This window comes from Taudactylus pleione, unplaced genomic scaffold, assembly GCF_031769625.1.
Source record: "Taudactylus pleione unplaced genomic scaffold, aTauple2 ptg000526l, whole genome shotgun sequence".
Taxonomy (NCBI): domain Eukaryota; kingdom Metazoa; phylum Chordata; class Amphibia; order Anura; family Myobatrachidae; genus Taudactylus; species Taudactylus pleione.
The window spans coordinates 398,442-419,448 of record NW_028284928.1 but is presented as its reverse complement, the minus strand read 5'-3'; the positions used below and the strand labels follow the sequence as shown (position 1 = coordinate 419,448).

The window sequence follows — 21,007 nt, the reverse complement described above, 5'->3', positions numbered from 1 at the left end:
TTATCTAGGTGTACAAATGGCTGATATTTACCAAATGTAGCATCTTCCCATAGATCATAATCTAAATACCTGTGTGTAACATGTATGTTCCATGGACCTGTGTGTAACATGTATGTTCCATGGACCTGTGTGTAACATGTACAGTATGTTCCATGGACCTGTGTGTAACATGTATATTCCATGGACCTGTGTGTAACGTGTGTTCCATGGACCTGTGTGTAACGTGTATGTTCCATGGACCTGTGTGTAACGTGTATGTTCCATGGACCTGTGTGTAACAGGTACAGTATGTTCCATGGACCTGTGTGTAACAGGTACAGTATGTTCCATGGACCTGTGTGTAACATGTATGTTCCATGGAGCTGTGCATAACATGTATGTTCCATGGACCTGTGTGTAACATGTACCGTATGTTCCATGGACCTGTGTGTAACATGTACCGTATGTTCCATGGACCTGTGTGTAACATGTACAGTATATGTTCCATGGATCTGTATATGACATGTGTGTTCCATGGACCTGTGTGTGACATGTACCGTATGTTCCATGGACCTATGTGTAACATGTACCGTATGTTCCATGGACCTGTGTGTAACATGTACCGTATGGTCCATGGACCTGTGTGTAACATGTACAGTATATGTTCCATGGATCTGTATATGACATGTGTGTTCCATGGACCTGTGTGTGACATGTACCGTATGTTCCATGGACCTATGTGTAACATGTACCGTATGTTCCATGGACCTGTGTGTAACATGTACAGTATGTTCCATGGACCTGTGTATGACATGTACAGTATGTTCCATGGACCTGTGTATGACATGTATGTTCCATGGATCTGTGTGTGACATGTATGTTCCATGGACCCGTGTGTTACAGGCGAGTGGTATGAGGGATCACGGTTACCTCTTTGCAGCCACGGAGGTCCCAGGTACTGTTAGGGTCCTGTGTCTGTATGGGGACAGAGGGGGCTTATCTGTGCCCACATGTCCTAGAGCATCTGTGGTGCTGCCGGAGTCCACGTCCTCGATGCTGACCGCAGGGTGACAGAGGGACATCACATCTAGGAAGAAGGAGAAGTGTATATACAGTAGGTGGGTGACATTGCAGTCATGGCTGAGATGGAGCTGGTGAGAGCGGGGGCAGTGCCAGGGATGACGGACATCATTGATTCATCTTTCTGTTGTATGTATGAGTATATAGTATATATAATGCGGGAATTCTGTGCCACCAGGCTAAGCCCCCATAACGTGGGAATTCTGTGCCACCAGACCAAGCCCCCATAACGCGGAAATTCTGTGCCACCAGACCAAGCCCCCATAACGTGGGAATTCTGTGCCACCAGACCAAGCCCCCATAACGTGGGAATTCTGTGCCACCAGACCAAGCCCCCATAACGCGGGAATTCTGTGCCACCAGACCAAGCCCCCATAACGCGGGAATTCTGTGCCACCAGACCAAGCCCCCATAACGTGGGAATTCTGTGCCACCAGACCAAGCCCCCATAACGTGGGAATTCTGTGCCACCAGACCAAGCCCCCATAACGTGGGAATTCTGTGCCACCAGACCAAGCCCCCATAACGCGGGAATTCTGTGCCACCAGGCCAAGCCCCCATAATGCGGGAATTCTGTGCCACCAGGCCAAGCCCCCATAATGCGGGAATTCTGTGCCACCAGGTCAAGCCCCCATAACGCCTGAATTCTGTGCCACCAGGCCAAGCCCCCATAACGCGGGAATTCTGTGCCACCAGGCCAAGCCCCCATAACGCGGGAATTCTGTGTACCAGGCCAAGCCCCCATAACGCGGGAATTCTGTGTACCAGGCCAAGCCCCCATAACGCGGGAATTCTGTGTACCAGGCCAAGCCCCCATAACGCGGGAATTCTGTGTACCAGGCCAAGCCCCCATAACGCGGGAATTCTGTGTACCAGGCCAAGCCCCCATAACGCGGGAATTCTGTGTACCAGGCCAAGCCCCCATAACGCGGGAATTCTGTGTACCAGGCCAAGGCCCATCACCGGGAGTAAGACTGACAGGAAGGCTGTGGAAGGAAATAAAGGATTTGGGCAGGAGAGACCGCAAAGTATGGAACTGTACTGCTGCACCCAGGGGTGGGGGCCCTGTGTAGGGGGAAAAGGGTGTAACTTTTTCCACTGCTTTCTCCCTCCATAGGACCCCAACCCATGGGTGCGGCATGGCAGGAATGTGACCCATAATAACATGACACACAGCTAGGAAGCCACCAGGACGGTAGAAGGGGAATAAAGCATCTACCTAATAGTTGGGAGGGTGAGCCAGCGTCGCCCTGGAAGGAGGGGTTCAGCACGCCATCTGTGAGGCTCAGAGGGAGAGAAGGGGGTCGGTAGTGGGGTACGTTAGGAAGGTCATCTAAAGCTTCTGGAAAGGCAGCTTGAGAACGGCGCCCATCTCCAGCCCCCGAAGGAACCAGCCGCGACATTTCTACACCTGCACTGTGACGGAACATGACGGCAGGAGCTACAAGGCAAGCAGAGAGCTGGGCCTGGAGCCTAGAGATGGTGCAGAGGGAACAGGTTATAGCAAGAAGAGCTCATACTGATTCCTCATCCATCCGTACAGCACCCATATAGCACCCACACCATCCGTACAGCACCCACACTATCCATACAGCACCCACACCATCCGTACAGCACCCAAATAGCACCCACACTATCCATACAGCACCCACACCATCCGTACAGCACCCATATAGCACCCACACTATCCGTACAGCACCCATATAGCACCCACACTATCCGTACAGCACCAATATAGCACCCACACTATCCGTACAGCACCCACACCATCCGTACAGCACTCATAGCACCCACACCATCCGTACAGCACCCATACAGCACGCATAAAGCACCCACACCATCCGTACAGCACCCACACCATCCGTACAGCACCCACACCATCCGTACAGCACCCACACCATCCGTACAGCACCCATATAGCACCCACACCGTCCGTACAGCACCCATACAGCATGCATAAAGCACCCACACCATCCGTACAGCACTCATAACACCCACACCATCCGTACAGCACCCATATAGCACCCACACCATCCGTACAGCACTCACACCATCTATACAGCACCCATACCATCCGTACAGCACCCATATAGCACCCACACTATCCGTACAGCACCCATATAGCACCCACACCATCCGTACAGCACCCACACCATCCATACAGCACCCATACCATCCGTACAGCACCCATATAGCACACACACCATCCGTACAGCACCCATATAGCAACCACACTATACGTACAGCACCCACACCATCCGTACAGCACCCATATAGCAAACACACCATCCGTACAGCACCCATATAGCACCCACACCATCCGTACAGCACCCATATAGCACCCGCACCATCCGTACAGCAAGCATAAAGCACCCAAGCCACCCATATAGCACCCACACCATCCATACAGCACCCACACCATCCGTACAGCACCCATATAGCACCCACACCATCCGTACAGCACCCATATAGCACCCACACCATCCGTACAGCACCCATATAGCACCCACACCATCCGTACAGCACCCATATAGCACCCACACCATCCGTACAGCTCCCATATAGCACCCGCACCATCCGTACAGCACCCATATAGCACCCGCACCATCCGTGCAGCACCCATATAGCACCCACACCACCATACAGCACCCATATAGCACCCACACCATCCATACAGCACCCACACCATCCGTGCAGCACCCATATAGCACCCACACCATCCGTACAGCACCCATATAGCACCCACACCATCCAAACAGCACCCACACCATCCGTACAGCACCCATATAGCACCCACACCATCCGTACAGCACCCACACCATTTGTACAGCACCCATACAGCACCCGTACCATCCGTACATCACCCACACATCCGTACAGCACCCACACCATCCGTACAGCACCCACACCATCCGTACAGCACCCATATAGCACCCACACCATCCGTACAGCACCCATACAGCACGCATAAAGCACCCACACCATCCGTACAGCACCCATATAGCACCCACACCATCCGTACAGCACCCATATAGCACCCACACTATCCATACAGCACCCATATAGCACCCACACCATCCGTACAGCACCCACACCATCCGTACAGCACCCACACCATCCGTACAGCACCCATATAGCACACACACCATCCGTACAGCACCCAAATAGCAACCACACTATACGTACAGCACCCACACCATCCGTACAGCACCCATATAGCACCCACACCATCCGTACAGCACCCACACCATCCGTACAGCACCCATATAGCACCCGCACCATCCGTACAGCACCCATATAGCACTCATATAGCACCCACACCATCCGTACAGCAAGCATAAAGCACCCAAGCCACCCATATAGCACCCGCACCATCCATACAGCACCCACACCATCCGTACAGTACCCATATAGCACCCACACCATCCGTACAGCACCCATATAGCACCCACACCATCCGTACAGCACCCATATAGCACCCACACCATCCGTACAGCACCCATATAGCACCCACACCATCCGTACAGCACCCATATAGCACCCGCACCATCCGTGCAGCACCCATATAGCACCCACACCACCATACAGCACCCATATAGCACCCACACCATCCAAACAGCACCCACACAATCCGTACAGCACCCATATAGCACCCACACCATCCGTACAGCACCCACACCATCTGTACAGCACCCATACAGCACCCGTACCATCCGTACATCACCCACACCATCCGTACAGCACCAACACCATCCGTACAGCACCCACAGCATCCGTACAGCACCCATATAGCACCCACACCATCTGTACAGCACCCGCACCATCCGTACAGCACCCGTACCATCCGTACAGCACCCGTACCATCCGTACAGCACCCATATAGCACCCACACCATCCGTACAGCACCCATATAGCACCCACACCATCCGTACAGCACCCATATAGCACCCACACTATCCATACAGCACCCACAGCACCCATATAGCACCCACACCATCCATACAGCACCCATATAGCACCCACACCATCCGTACATCACCCACACCATCCATACAGCACCCACACCATCCGTACAGCACCCACACCATCCGTACAGCACGCATATAGCATCCGTACCATCCGTACAGCACCCACACCATCCGTACAGCACCCGCAACATCCGTGCAGCACCCATATAGCACCCACACCATCCGTACAGCACCCATATAGCACCCACACCATCCGTACAGCACCCATACAGCACGCATAAAGCACCCACACCATCCGTACAGCACTCATAACACCCACACCATCCGTACAGCACCCATATAGCACCCACACCATCCGTACAGCACCCACACCATCCAGCACCCATATAGCACCCACACTATCCGTACAGCACCCATATAGCACCCACACCATCCGTACAGCACCCACACCATCCATACAGCACCCACACCATCCGTACAGCACCCATATAGCACACACACCATCCGTACAGCACCCATATAGCAACCACACTAAACGTACAGCACCCATATAGCACCCACACCATCCGTACAGCACCCACACCATCCGTACAGCACCCATATAGCAAACACACCATCCGTACAGCACCCATACCATCTGTACAGCACCCATATAGCACCCGAACCATCCGTACAGCACCCATATAGCACCCATATAGCACCCACACCATCCGTACAGCAAGCATAAAGCACCCAAGCCACCCATATAGCACCCGCACCATCCATACAGCACCCACACCATCCGTACAGCACCCATATAGCACCCACACCATCCGTACAGCACCCATATAGCACCCACACCATCTGTACAGCACCCATATAGCACCCGCACCATCCGTGCAGCACCCATATAGCACCCACACCACCATACAGCACCCATATAGCACCGACACCATCCATACAGCACCCACACCATCCGTGCAGCACCCATATAGCACCCACACCATCCGTACAGCACCCATATAGCACCCACACCATCCGTACAGCACCCACACCATCCGTACAGCACCCACACCATCCGTACAGCACCCACATAGCACCAACACCATCCGTACAGCACCCACAGCATCCGTACAGCACCCATATAGCACCCACACCATCTGTACAGCACCCACACCATCCGTACAGCACCCATATAGCACCCACACCATCCGTACAGCACCCATATAGCACCCACACCATCCGTACAGCACCCATATAGCACCCGCACCATCCGTACAGCACCCATATAGCACCCGCACCATCCGTACAGCACCCATATAGCACCCGCACCATCCGTGCAGCACCCATATAGCACCCACACCACCATACAGCACCCATATAGCACCCACACCATCCATACAGCACCCACACCATCCGTGCAGCACCCATATAGCACCCACACCATCCGTACAGCACCCATATAGCACCCACACCATCCAAACAGCACCCACACCATTTATACAGCACCCATACAGCACCCGTACCATCCGTACATCACCCACACATCCGTACAGCACCCACACCATCCGTACAGCACCCACACCATCCGTACAGCACCCATATAGCACCCACACCATCCGTACAGCACCCATACAGCACGCATAAAGCACCCACACCATCCGTACAGCACCCATATAGCACCCACACCATCCGTACAGCACCCATATAGCACCCACACTATCCATACAGCACCCATATAGCACCCACACCATCCGTACAGCACCCACACCATCCGTACAGCACCCACACCATCCGTACAGCACCCATATAGCACACACACCATCCGTACAGCACCCAAATAGCAACCACACTATACGTACAGCACCCACACCATCCGTACAGCACCCATATAGCACCCACACCATCCGTACAGCACCCACACCATCCGTACAGCACCCATATAGCACCCGCACCATCCGTACAGCACCCATATAGCACTCATATAGCACCCACACCATCCGTACAGCAAGCATAAAGCACCCAAGCCACCCATATAGCACCCGCACCATCCATACAGCACCCACACCATCCGTACAGTACCCATATAGCACCCACACCATCCGTACAGCACCCATATAGCACCCACACCATCCGTACAGCACCCATATAGCACCCACACCATCCGTACAGCACCCATATAGCACCCACACCATCCGTACAGCACCCATATAGCACCCGCACCATCCGTGCAGCACCCATATAGCACCCACACCACCATACAGCACCCATATAGCACCCACACCATCCAAACAGCACCCACACAATCCGTACAGCACCCATATAGCACCCACACCATCCGTACAGCACCCACACCATCTGTACAGCACCCATACAGCACCCGTACCATCCGTACATCACCCACACCATCCGTACAGCACCAACACCATCCGTACAGCACCCACAGCATCCGTACAGCACCCATATAGCACCCACACCATCTGTACAGCACCCGCACCATCCGTACAGCACCCGTACCATCCGTACAGCACCCACACATCCGTACAGCACCCATATAGCACCCACACCATCCGTACAGCACCCATATAGCACCCACACCATCCGTACAGCACCCATATAGCACCCACACTATCCATACAGCACCCACAGCACCCATATAGCACCCACACCATCCATACAGCACCCATATAGCACCCACACCATCCGTACATCACCCACACCATCCATACAGCACCCACACCATCCGTACAGCACCCACACCATCCGTACAGCACGCATATAGCACCCGTACCATCCGTACAGCACCCACACCATCCGTACAGCACCCGCAACATCCGTGCAGCACCCATATAGCACCCACACCATCCGTACAGCACCCATATAGCACCCACACCATCCGTACAGCACCCATACAGCACGCATAAAGCACCCACACCATCCGTACAGCACTCATAACACCCACACCATCCGTACAGCACCCATATAGCACCCATACCATCCGTACAGCACCCACACCATCCAGCACCCATATAGCACCCACACTATCCGTACAGCACCCATATAGCACCCACACCATCCGTACAGCACCCACACCATCCATACAGCACCCACACCATCCGTACAGCACCCATATAGCACACACACCATCCGTACAGCACCCATATAGCAACCACACTAAACGTACAGCACCCATATAGCACCCACACCATCCGTACAGCACCCACACCATCCATACAGCACCCATATAGCAAACACACCATCCGTACAGCACCCATACCATCTGTACAGCACCCATATAGCACCCGAACCATCCGTACAGCACCCATATAGCACCCATATAGCACCCACACCATCCGTACAGCAAGCATAAAGCACCCAAGCCACCCATATAGCACCCGCACCATCCATACAGCACCCACACCATCCGTACAGCACCCATATAGCACCCACACCATCCGTACAGCACCCATATAGCACCCACACCATCCGTACAGCGCCCATATAGCACCCACACCATCTGTACAGCACCCATATAGCACCCGCACCATCCGTGCAGCACCCATATAGCACCCACACCACCATACAGCACCCATATAGCACCGACACCATCCATACAGCACCCACACCATCCGTGCAGCACCCATATAGCACCCACACCATCCGTACAGCACCCATATAGCACCCACACCATCCAAACAGCACCCACACCATCCGTACAGCACCCACACCATCCGTACAGCACCCACACCATCCGTACAGCACCCACACCATCCGTACAGCACCCACATAGCACCAACACCATCCGTACAGCACCCACAGCATCCGTACAGCACCCATATAGCACCCACACCATCTGTACAGCACCCGCACCATCCGTACAGCACCCGTACCATCCGTACAGCACCCACACATCCGTACAGCACCCACACATCCGTACAGCACCCATATAGCACCCACACCATCCGTACAGCACCCATATAGCACCCACACCATCCGTACAGCACCCACACCATCCGTACAGCACCCATATAGCACCCACACCATCCGTACAGCACCCATACAGCACCCACACCATCCGTATAGCACCCATATAGCACCCACACCATCCGTGCAGCACCCATATAGCACCCACACCATCCGTACAGCACCCATATAGCACCCACACCATCCGTACAGCACCCACACCATCCGTACAGCACCCACACCATCCGTACAGCACCCACACCATCCGTACAGCACCCACACAGCACCCACACCATCCATACAGCACCCACACCATCCGTACAGCACCCATATAGCACCCACACCATCTGTACAGCACCCACACCATCCGTACAGCACCCATATAGCACCCACACCATCCATACAGCACCCACACTATCCATACAGCACCCACACCATCCATACAGCACCCATATAGCACCCACACCATCCGTACTGCACCCATATAGCACCCACACCATCCGTACAGCACCCATATAGCACCCGCACCATCCGTACAGCACCCGTACCATCCATACAGCACGCATAAAGCACCCATATAGCACCCACACTACCGTACAGCACCCATATAGCACCCACACCATCCATACAGCACCCATATAGCACCCACACCATCTGTGCAGCACCCATATAGCACCCACACCATCCGTACAGCACCCACACCATCCGTACACCACCCACATAGCACCCACACCATCCGTACAGCAACCGCACCATCCGTACAGCACCCACACCATCCGTACAGCACCCATATAGCACCCACACCATCCGTACAGCACCCACACCATCCATACAGCACCCATATAGCACCCACACCATCCGTACAGCACCCACACCATCCGTACAGCACCCACACCATCCGTACAGCACCCATATAGCACCCACACCATCCGTACAGCACCCACACCATCCGTACAGCACCCATATAGCAAACACACCATCCGTACAGCACCCGCACCATCCGTACAGCACCCATATAGCACCCACACCATCCGTACAGCACCCATATAGCACCCACACCATCCGTACAGCACCCGCACCATCCGTACAGCACCCGCACCATCCGTACAGCACCCGCACCATCCGTACAGCACCCATATAGCACCCACACCATCCGTACAGCACCCATATAGCACCCACACCATCCGTACAGCACCCATATAGCACCCACACTATCCATACAGCACCCACAGCACCCATATAGCACCCACACCATCCATACAGCACCCATATAGCACCCGCACCATCCGTACAGCACCCGCACCATCCGTACAGCACCCGCACCATCCGTACAGCACCCGCACCATCCGTACAGCACCCGCACCATCCGTACAGCACCCGCACCATCCGTACAGCACCCGCACCATCCGTACAGCACCCATATAGCACCCGCACCATCCGTACAGCACCTGTACCACATCTGCCTCTCACTCCATCCCCATTCTCAGGACAGGGTCTGACCACTAGGATCTCCCTGCAATGTGCAGCCTGCGGCAGAATGACCCACAGCGGCCTGGGCTCCTGCACCATAAGGGGACCCAGCCTGGTCAGCACACAGCGCCACCTGCGGAGAGGGGAGAGCATCCCTGGTGTCACCAGCTACAGCCATAGGGAGCCGTCTATTGTCCCGCCCCCTCGCTCCTGCCACAGCTGTGCAGCCAATGTGTGCAGAGGGCTCTGTAGGAGAATAGCCAGAGACACACAGCAATGTTCCACCCAATCAGAGTGCGGCCCGGCTAGGATCTAGTTCTCTCCCCGAGTTATCCTGTTGGATTATTCAGGAGGGAGAACAAGACGATTTCATATGGAGTCAGGGGAGAGACCAGGCGCAGAGACCAGGCGGAGAGAACAGGGATTTGGGTATTAATTTCACATAAATGAGTCAGACATTCCTTACTATTAGGCACGTGTGTGCTACCAGCAGTTCATGGCTGCTAGGGCTTGCTGAGACTTCTAGTTCCACAAACATAATGTTGCAATGAAATGGAGGTGATTCTCCTGGGGTGAATTCCGAGGTGCCATGCTGGGTGTTGTCGCTGTTACATGGCCTGGCATAGGCTGGTGCCGGCTGCTCTTATGGGGGACATTAGCGGTAACTGGGTCAGGCTACAGTATGTCGGGGAGCCCCCCACGTCCCATCTGGAGATGCGGCCTATGCTATAAATAATGGGGACACGCCTCGTGCACTGACAGCATTACACACGCCCCCCAATGTGAACGGACCACACCCCATTCTGTGGAGGGGCTCTATATGTACAGGCTAATAACAATATTACATATCAGATATAGCTAAAGTGGGTCCTGTTATATCACTGACCACAGACCTGACACACGCACATACATACATACACGCGCACACACATGCACATACATACATACACGCGCACACACATGCACATACATACACGCACATACATACACACACACGCACGCACATACACACACTTACATACACACATACTGTACATACATACACACACGCACATACACACGCATACATACACATGCGCATACTGTACATACACACACACACATACATACACACGGGCACACACACACACAGACATACACACACACACATACTGTACATACACACACGCACATACATACACATACACACACACATACTGTACACATACACACGGGCACACACACACATATATATATATATATATATACATACTGTACATACACACACGCGCACATACATACACACGCACATACACATTCATACACACATACTGTACATACATAGACATACATAGACATACATACACACATATACATACATACTGTACACACACACAAAGACATACATACACATATATATACACACACATACTGTACATACATACACGTGTAAACATATACATACATAGACATACACACACACAGAGACATACACACAGACATACATACACACATATACATACTGTACACACACAAAGACATACATACACATATATATATATATATATATATATACATACACATACAAACTGTACATACACAAGCGCACACACATACACACACACACATATACACGCGCGCACACACACACTCTCTCTCTCTCTCTTACCAGTTTCTTCAACTAAGAAAACGTCCACTGCTTGTTCCAGAGCCTGGGAAATGAGTGATCAGAGAGTGTTAGTACATGGAAGTGCTACCTCAGGTCTAGTTGTCAGTGTAAAAGCAAAGCTGCACAGTATTTCCCCTACATGTACAAACAAAAATAAATGTATTTGCACCCTATACATTGCAACATGGTTTCTTCCAGGGGCAAATTGTCCTTTCTAGCGTTTTATTATTTGCTCCTAACTCTACTAAGAATCACGTCATTGCCTCCTTCTTCCCTGTTCACTTAGAAGTGAGTGAGACGCGGGATGTAACTTACTCTTTCAGGAATCCCCATACTTCAAACAGTCCCCTTCACATGCCCTTTATGTGCCATCAGACCCCTCCACATGCCCTTTGTGCCATCAGACCCCTTCACATGCCCTTTGTGCCATCAGACCCCTCCACATGCCCTTTATGTTCCATCGGACCCCTCCACATGCCCTTTATGTGCCATCGGACCCCTCCACATGCCCTTTATGTGCCATCGGACCCCTTCACATGCCCTTTATGTTCCATCGGACCCCTTCACATGCCCTTTATGTGCCATCAGACCCCTTTACATGCCCTTTATGTGCCATCAGACCCCTTTACATGCCATGTATGTGCCATCAGACCCTCCACATGCCTCTTATATACCATCAGACCCCTTCACATGCCCTTTGTGCCATCAGACCCCTCCACATGCCCTTTATGTTCCATCGGACCCCTCCACATGCCCTTTATGTGCCATCGGACCCCTTCACATGCCCTTTATGTTCAATCAGACCCCTTCACATGCCCTTTATGTGCCATCGGACCCCTTCACATGCCCTTTGTGCCATCAGACCCCTTCACATGCCCTTTGTGCCATCAGACCCCTCCACATGCCCTTTATGTTCCATCAGACCCCTTCACATGCCCTTTATGTGCCATCAGACCGCTTTACATGCCCTTTATGTGCCATCAGACCCCTTTACATGCCATGTATGTGCCATCAGACCCTCCACATGCCTCTTATATACCATCAGACCCCTTCACATGCCATTTATGTGCCATCAGGCCCCTTCACATGCCATCAGACACCCCACATGCCTCTTATGTGCCATCAGACCCCTCCACATGCCTCTTATGTACCATCAGATCCCTTCACATGCCCCTTATGTGCCATCAGACCCCCCACATGCCATTTATATGCCATCAGACCCCTTCACATGCCATCAGACCCCTCCACATGCCATTTCTGTGCCATTAAACCCCTCCACATGCCCTTTATGTGCCATCAGTACCTTGAACATGCCCCTTATCTGCATCAGACTCTTCAAATTGCCCCTTATGTGCCATCAGACCTCTCCACATGCCCCTTATGTGCTGAGACCCCTACACATGTAATATTGCCTTAGTGTGGTTGACAGCAATCTGAGCACGGGCAGAACTATGGGAGACAATGGAGGCGCCTTCCGCCGGGCTCCAGCTCTGAAGGGGCACCTCCTCCATTGTCCACAACATATTCACCCCACTTAGGGCTGTAACTGTGTACCATCACATGGCATCCCTTTCCGGGCACCTGAGAAGCCCCCATACACTAGTGGAGAGCTCCATGTCAGACCACCAGCTGCTGCCTTCGTCTATCTATAGCCTGTCTGCATGCGAATTGCTACATTACAGTGTCAGCGGCTTTTGGGGGGGGGGGGGGACCAAATTATAACTTGCCTCCGGACATCTGGGATGAAGTTACGCCACTGAATCTGAGCATTTGCACAGATTATAATACATGTATTTCTCCCAGAGAGTATTTATGATTCTTTACGCCCCCATATTGGCGTTCACCTTGGAAGAAGAAATAAGCACGGCGCCCAATCTGTCTCAGCACTGCGGACAGATGGCACATTAAATGGTCAGCTCACCATGAGAAGTACAGAACATCCGAATCTCTTATAGAGGGCACACTCTCTCACCCAGGGCAGCACGATGTCTAGCTGCGGCCCTGCAGAGCGACGCAGACATTGGCGCCATAGCTAGTGTGAGCGCAGGTGACTGAAGTGTCCAGGATCAGACAATACGTATATTATTACCATTTCCGATTCTTATTTGCACATAAAATTATTGTCCTTTCTTTAGAGCCGACATATTACACTGTAGAGTGAGGGGACTATGAAACACATAAATAACACATAGACATGAAGGTAAAATGACAATTAATATATAGTAAAGGTGATGTGGAAGCTCAGGTTAGAATAGAACGTGGCATCATGAATAAATACAGTGCGTTACGTCTGGGACGTGGCGCAGGTTCCAGTACAGTCTATCATTATGTAGCCCTAAAACACTGCAAAGTCTGCAGACAGAAAGAGGGGGTATGGGATCTATACCCACCAATGCAGGCTGTGAGAGGGTATGGGATCTATAACCCCCAATGCAGGCTGTGAGAGGGTATGGGATCTATACCCACCAATGCAGGCTGCGAGGGTATGAGATCTATACCCACCAATACAGGCTGTGAGAGGGTATGAGATCTATACCCACCAATGCAGACTGTGAGAGGGTATGGGATCTATACCCAGCAATGCAGGCTGTGAGAGGGTAAGAGATCTATACCCAGCAATGCAGGCTGTGAGAGGGTATGGGATCTATACCCAGCAATGCAGGTTGTGAGAGGGTATGGGATCTATACCCCCCAATGCAGGCTGTGAGAGGGTATGAGATCTATACCCACCAATGCAGGCTGTGAGAGGGTATGAGATCTATACCCACCAATGCAGACAGAGAGGGTATGGGATCTATACCCACCAATGCTGGTTGCGAGAGGGTATGGGATCTATACCCACCAATGCTGGTTGCGAGAGGGTATGGGATCTATACCCACCAATGCTGGTTGCGAGAGGGTATGGGATCTATACCCACCAATGCAGACAGAGAGGGTATGAGATCTATACCCACCAATGCAGACAGAGAGGGTATGTGATCTATACCCACCAATGCAGGCTGTGAGAGGGTATGAGATCTATACCCACCAATGCAGGCTGTGAGAGGGTATGAGATCTATACCCAGCAATGCAGGCTGTGAGAGGGTATGGGATCTATACCCACCAATGCAGGCTGTGAGAGGGTATGGGATCTATACCCACCAATGCAGGCTGTGAGAGGGTATGAGATCTATACCCACCAATGCAGGCTGTGAGAGGGTATGGGATCTATACCCACCAATGCGGGCTGTGAGAGGGTATGGGATCTATACCCACCAATGCAGGCTGAGAGAGAGTATGAGATCTATACCCACCAATGCAGGCTGTGAGAAGGTATGGGATCAATACCCACCAATGCAGACAGAGAGGGTATGGGATCTATACCCACCAATGCTGGTTGCGAGAGGGTATGGGATCTATACCCACCAATGCAGACAGAGAGGGTATGGGATCTATACCCACCAATGCAGGCTGTGAGAGGGTATGAGATCTATACCCAGCAATGCAGGCTGTGAGAGGGTATGGGATCTATACCCACCAATGCAGGCTGTGAGAGGGTATGGGATCTATACCCACCAATGCAGGCTGTGAGGGTATGGGATCTATACCCACCAATGCGGGCTGTGAGAGGGTATGGGATCTATACCCACCAATGCAGGCTGAGAGAGAGTATGAGATCTATACCCACCAATGCAGGCTGTGAGAGGGTATGGGATCTATACCCACCAATGCAGACAGAGAGGGTATGGGATCTATACCCACCAATGCAGGCTGTGAGAGGGTATGGGATCTATACCCACCAATGCAGGCTGTGAGAGGGTATGGGATCTATACCCACCAATGCAGGCTGTGAGAGGGTATGGGATCTATACCCACCAATGCAGGCTGTGAGAGGGTATGGGATCTATACCCACCAATGCAGACAGAGAGGGTATGGGATCTATACCCACCAATGCTGGCTGCGAGAGGGTATAGGATCTATACCCACCAATGCAGACAGAGGGTATGGGATCTATACCCACCAATGCAGACTGTGAGAGGGTATGGGATCTATACCCACCAATGCAGGCTGTGAGAGGGTATGGGATCTATACCCACCAATGCAGGCTGTGAGAGGGTATGAGATCTATACCCACCAATGCAGGCTGTGAGAGGGTATGAGATTTATACCCACCAATGCAGGCGGTGAGAGAGTATGAGATCTATACCCAGCAATGCAGACAGAGAGGGTATGGGATCTATACCCACCAAAGCATGCTGTGAGAGGGTATAGGATCTATACCCACCAATGCAGGCTGTGAGAGGGTATGGGATCTATACCCACCAATGCAGGCTGTGAGAGGTTATGGGATCTATACCCACCAATGCAGGCTGTGAGAGGGTATGAGATCTATACCCACCAATGCAGGCTGTGAGAGGGTATGAGATCTATACCCACCAATGCAGACAGAGAGGGTATGGGATCTATACCCACCAATGCAGGCTGTGAGAGGGTATGAGATCTATACCCACCAATGCAGGCTGTGAGAGGGTATGAGATCTATACCCAGCAATGCAGGCTGTGAGAGGGTATGAGATCTATACCCAGCAATGCAGGCTGTGAGAGGGTATGGGATCTATACCCACCAATGAAGGCTATGAGAGGGTATGAGATCTATACCCACCAATGCAGGCTGTGAGAGGGTATGGGATCTATACCCACCAATGCAGGCTGTGAGAGGGTATGGGATCTATACCCACCAATGCAGGCTGTGAGAGGGTATGGGATCTATACCCACCAATGCAGGCTGTGAGAGGGTATGGGATCTATACCCACCAATGCAGGCTGTGAGAGGTTATGGGATCTATACCCACCAATGCAGGCTGTGAGAGGGTATGAGATCTATACCCACCAATGCAGGCTGTGAGAGGGTATGAGATCTATACCCACCAATGCAGGCTGTGAGAGGGTATGGGATCTATACCCACCAATGCAGGCTGTGAGAGGGTATGGGATCTATACCCACCAATGCAGACAGAGAGCGTATGGGATCTATACCCACCAATGCAGACAGAGAGCGTATGGGATCTATACCCACCAATGCTGGCTGTGAGAGGGTATGGGATCTATACCCACCAATGCAGGCTGTGAGAGGGTATGGGATCTATACCCACCAATGCAGGCTGTGAGAGGGTATGAGATCTATGCCCAGACAGTGAGTGCCACCACACATCAGCTTGTTTTACTGCACAATCTTCACAGATTCCTTTACATTATTCTGTATTACTAGTACCTGTATATAGTGACTGCTCGCCTCTTCTACAGGTTCTGTCGGTGCAAGAACAGAGCTGTCCAGACATTCAGGGGAGCACTGCAGGGTCACCTGGCTGGGGTGTGAGAGACGTCACCAATTACTAATCTGCAGCGCAACTGGGTCCTTCCCCAGCAACCAATACAGACCGATAGAACAATTCCCGATGACAGCTATTAATTCGAATCAACCAGGTGATTTACAATACAAGGCAATGGTGACCCGTCCTCGGTGTGCCTCTGCCTCATCTATTGGTGACCCATCATCTGTGTGCCTCTACCTCATCTATAGGTGACCCGACATCTGCGTGCCTCTGCCTCATCTATAGGTGACCCATCATCTGTGTGCCTCTGCCTTATCTATTGGTGACCCGTAATCTGTTTGCCTCTGCCTCATCTATAGGTGACCCATCATCTGTGTGCCTCTGCCTCATCTATAGGTGACCCATCATCTGTGTGCCTCTGCCTCATTTATAGGTGACCCATCATCTGTGTGCCTCTGCCTCATTTATAGGTGACCCATCATCTGTGTGCCTCTGCTTCATCTACTGGTGACCCATCATCTCTGTGCCTCTGCTTCATCTATTGGTGACCCATCATCTGTGTGCCTCTGCCTCATCTACTGGTAACCCGTCATCTCTGTGCCTCTCCCTCATCTACTGGTAACCCGTCATCTCTGTGCCTCTGCCTCTATCTATTTGCCTCTTCTGACCAGCATAGGGCCATATTACCCACACACAGTAACCGCCCCTCATCCCGCCAGCATAGAGACACGTTTCCCACACACACACACAGTAACTGCCCCTTTTCCTTCCAGCATCATCCAGCGTAGGGACACGTTACCCACACACACAGTAACTTCCCCTCTTCCCTCCAGCATAGGGGGCATATTACACACACACACAGTAACTTCCCCTCTTCCCTCCAGCATAGGGGCATATTACCCACACACACAGTAACTGCCCCTCTTCCCTCCAGCATAGGGGCATATTACCCACACACACAGTAACTGCCCCTCTTCCCTCCAGCATAGGGGCATATTACCCACACCACAGTAACTGCCCCTTTTCCCTCCAGCATAGGGGCATGTTACCATGTGACATACACAGTAACTGCCCCTCTTCCCTCCAGCATAGGGGCATATTACCCACCCACACAGTAACTGCCCCTTTTCCCTCCAGCATAGGGGCATGTTACCATGTGACAAACAGTAACTGCCCCTTTTCCCTCCAGCATAGGGGCAATTTACCATGTGACATACACAGTAACTGCCCCTCTTCCCTCCAGCATAGGGGCATGTTACCCACACCACAGTAACTGCCCCTTTTCCCTCCAGCATAAGGGCATGTTACCATGTGACATACATAGTAACTGCCCCTCTTCACACCAGCATAGGGGCATATTACCCACCCACACAGTAACTGCCCCTTTTCCCTCCAGCATAGGGGCATGTTACCATGTGACAAACAGTAACTGCCCCTTTTCCCTCCAGCATAGGGGCAATTTACCATGTGACATACACAGTAACTGCCCCTCTTCCCTCCAGCATAGGGGCATGTTACCATGTGACATACACAGTAACTGCCCCTCTTCCCTCCAGCATAGGGGCATGTTACCATGTGACATACACAGTAACTGCCCCTCTTCCCTCCAGCATAGGGGCATGTTACCATGTGACATACACAGTAACTGCCCCTCTTCCCTCCAGCATAGGGGCATGTTACCATGTGACATACACAGTAACTGCCCCTCTTCCCTCCAGCATAGGGGCACGTTACCATGTGACATACACAGTAACTGCCCCTCTTCCATCCAGCATAGGGGCACGTTGCCATGTGACATACACAGTAACTGCCCCTCTTCCCTCCAGCACAGGGGCACGTTACCATGTGACATACACAGTAACTGCCCCTCTTTCCTCCACCATAGTGGCACGTTACCATGTGACATACACAGTAACTGCCCCTCTTCCATCCAGCACAGGGGCACGTTACCATGTGACATACACAGTAACTGCCCCTCTTCCCTACAGCACAGGGGCACGTTGCCATGTGACATACACAGTAACTGCCCCTCTTCCATCCAGCATAGGGGCACGTTACCATGTGACATACACAGTAACTGCCCCTCTTTCCTCCAACATAGTGGCACGTTACCATGTGACATACACAGTAACTGCCCCTCTTCCCGCCAGCAAAGTGGCACGTTGCCATGTGACATACACAGTAACTGCCCCTCTTCCATCCAGCATAGGGGCACGTTACCATGTGACATACACACAGTAACTGCCCCTCTTCCATCCAGCATAGGGGCACGTTGCCATGTGACATACACACAGTAACTGCCCCTCTTCCATCCAGCATAGGGGCACGTTGCCATGTGACATACACACAGTAACTGCCCCTCTTCCATCCAGCATAGGGGCACGTTGCCATGTGACATACACAGTAACTGCCCCTCTTCCCTCCAGCATAGGGGCACGTTACCATGTGACATACACAGTAACTGCCCCTCTTTCTTCCAACATAGGGGCACGTTACCATGTGACATACACAGTAACTGCCCCTCTTCCATCCAGCACAGGGACACGTTGCCATGTGACATACACAGTAACTGCCCCTCTTCCATCCAGCACAGGGACACGTTGCCATGTGACATACACAGTAACTGCCCCTCTTCCCTCCAGCACAGGGGCACGTTACCATGTGACATACACAGTAACTGCCCCTCTTCCCTCCAGCATAGGGGCATGTTGCCATGTGACATACACAGTAACTGCCCCTCTTCCATCCAGCATAGGGGCATGTTACCATGTGACATACACACAGTAACTGCCCCTCTTCCATCCAGCATAGGGGCATGTTACCATGTGACATACACAGTAACTGCCCCTCTTCCCTCCAGCACAGGGGCACGTTACCATGTGACATACACAGTAACTGCCCCTCTTCCCTCCAGCACAGGGGCACGTTACCATGTGACATACACAGTAACTGCCCCTCTTCCCTCCAGCATAGAGGCACGTTGCCATGTGACATACACAGTAACTGCCCCTCTTCCCTCCAGCATAGAGGCACGTTGCCATGTGACATACACAGTAACTGCCCCTCTTCCCTCCAGCATAGGGGCACGTTGCCATGTGACATACACAGTAACTGCCCCTCTTCCCTCCAGCATAGGGGCACGTTGCCATGTGACATACACAGTAACTGCCCCTCTTCCCTCCAGCATAGGGGCACGTTGCTATGTGACATACACCATTACTGTACATACAGGGGATGGAGCGATCCTGTGTAATAAGCTGCACATTGCTCACATGCAGTCAGTCTCTCACACTAATAGATATATATATATAAATAAAACTCATACAGAGTTAGGACGACAATCCCTGAACACATTACAGCCCCCATAGTGGCATCATGGCACCTACTTGGCTTAGAGGGGGCTGCACAGCACATGGTCTCCTCTGGGGCCCCCCGGACCTCTCATCTCCATCTGAGCTAATGAGAGTTATAGCTGAGTGATTGCCGGCATTGGATTAATGTTAATCAGCTTCTCCAGGTAACATGATCCTCTCGCACAGGGACTGTCACTAAGGAAAGCTGAGCGGTTGCTAGGGAAGAGCGAGGGTTGCTAAGCGACCATTACCA

At 52.2% G+C, this 21,007-nt stretch overlaps 1 protein-coding gene across 5 annotated transcripts in view; it reads right to left on the bottom strand.

Annotated features, from left to right (window-relative positions):
• Positions 1–21,007, bottom strand: part of CNGB1 (cyclic nucleotide gated channel subunit beta 1) — a 189,526-nt gene that overhangs the window by 150,086 nt on the left and 18,433 nt on the right. For 4 of the 5 annotated variants that reach the window (XM_088450817.1, XM_088450813.1, XM_088450814.1 and 1 more), the window contains 3 exons: positions 17,341–17,434; positions 12,088–12,130; positions 910–1,066 (listed from right to left, as the gene is read on the bottom strand). In XM_088450817.1, the coding sequence (XP_088306943.1) occupies positions 910–1,066; positions 12,088–12,130; positions 17,341–17,434 (294 nt within the window). Of the gene's footprint in view, positions 1–909; positions 1,067–2,278; positions 2,533–12,087; positions 12,131–17,340; positions 17,435–21,007 lie in introns of those variants that run through there. The other variant, XM_088450816.1, reaches the window with a different exon arrangement.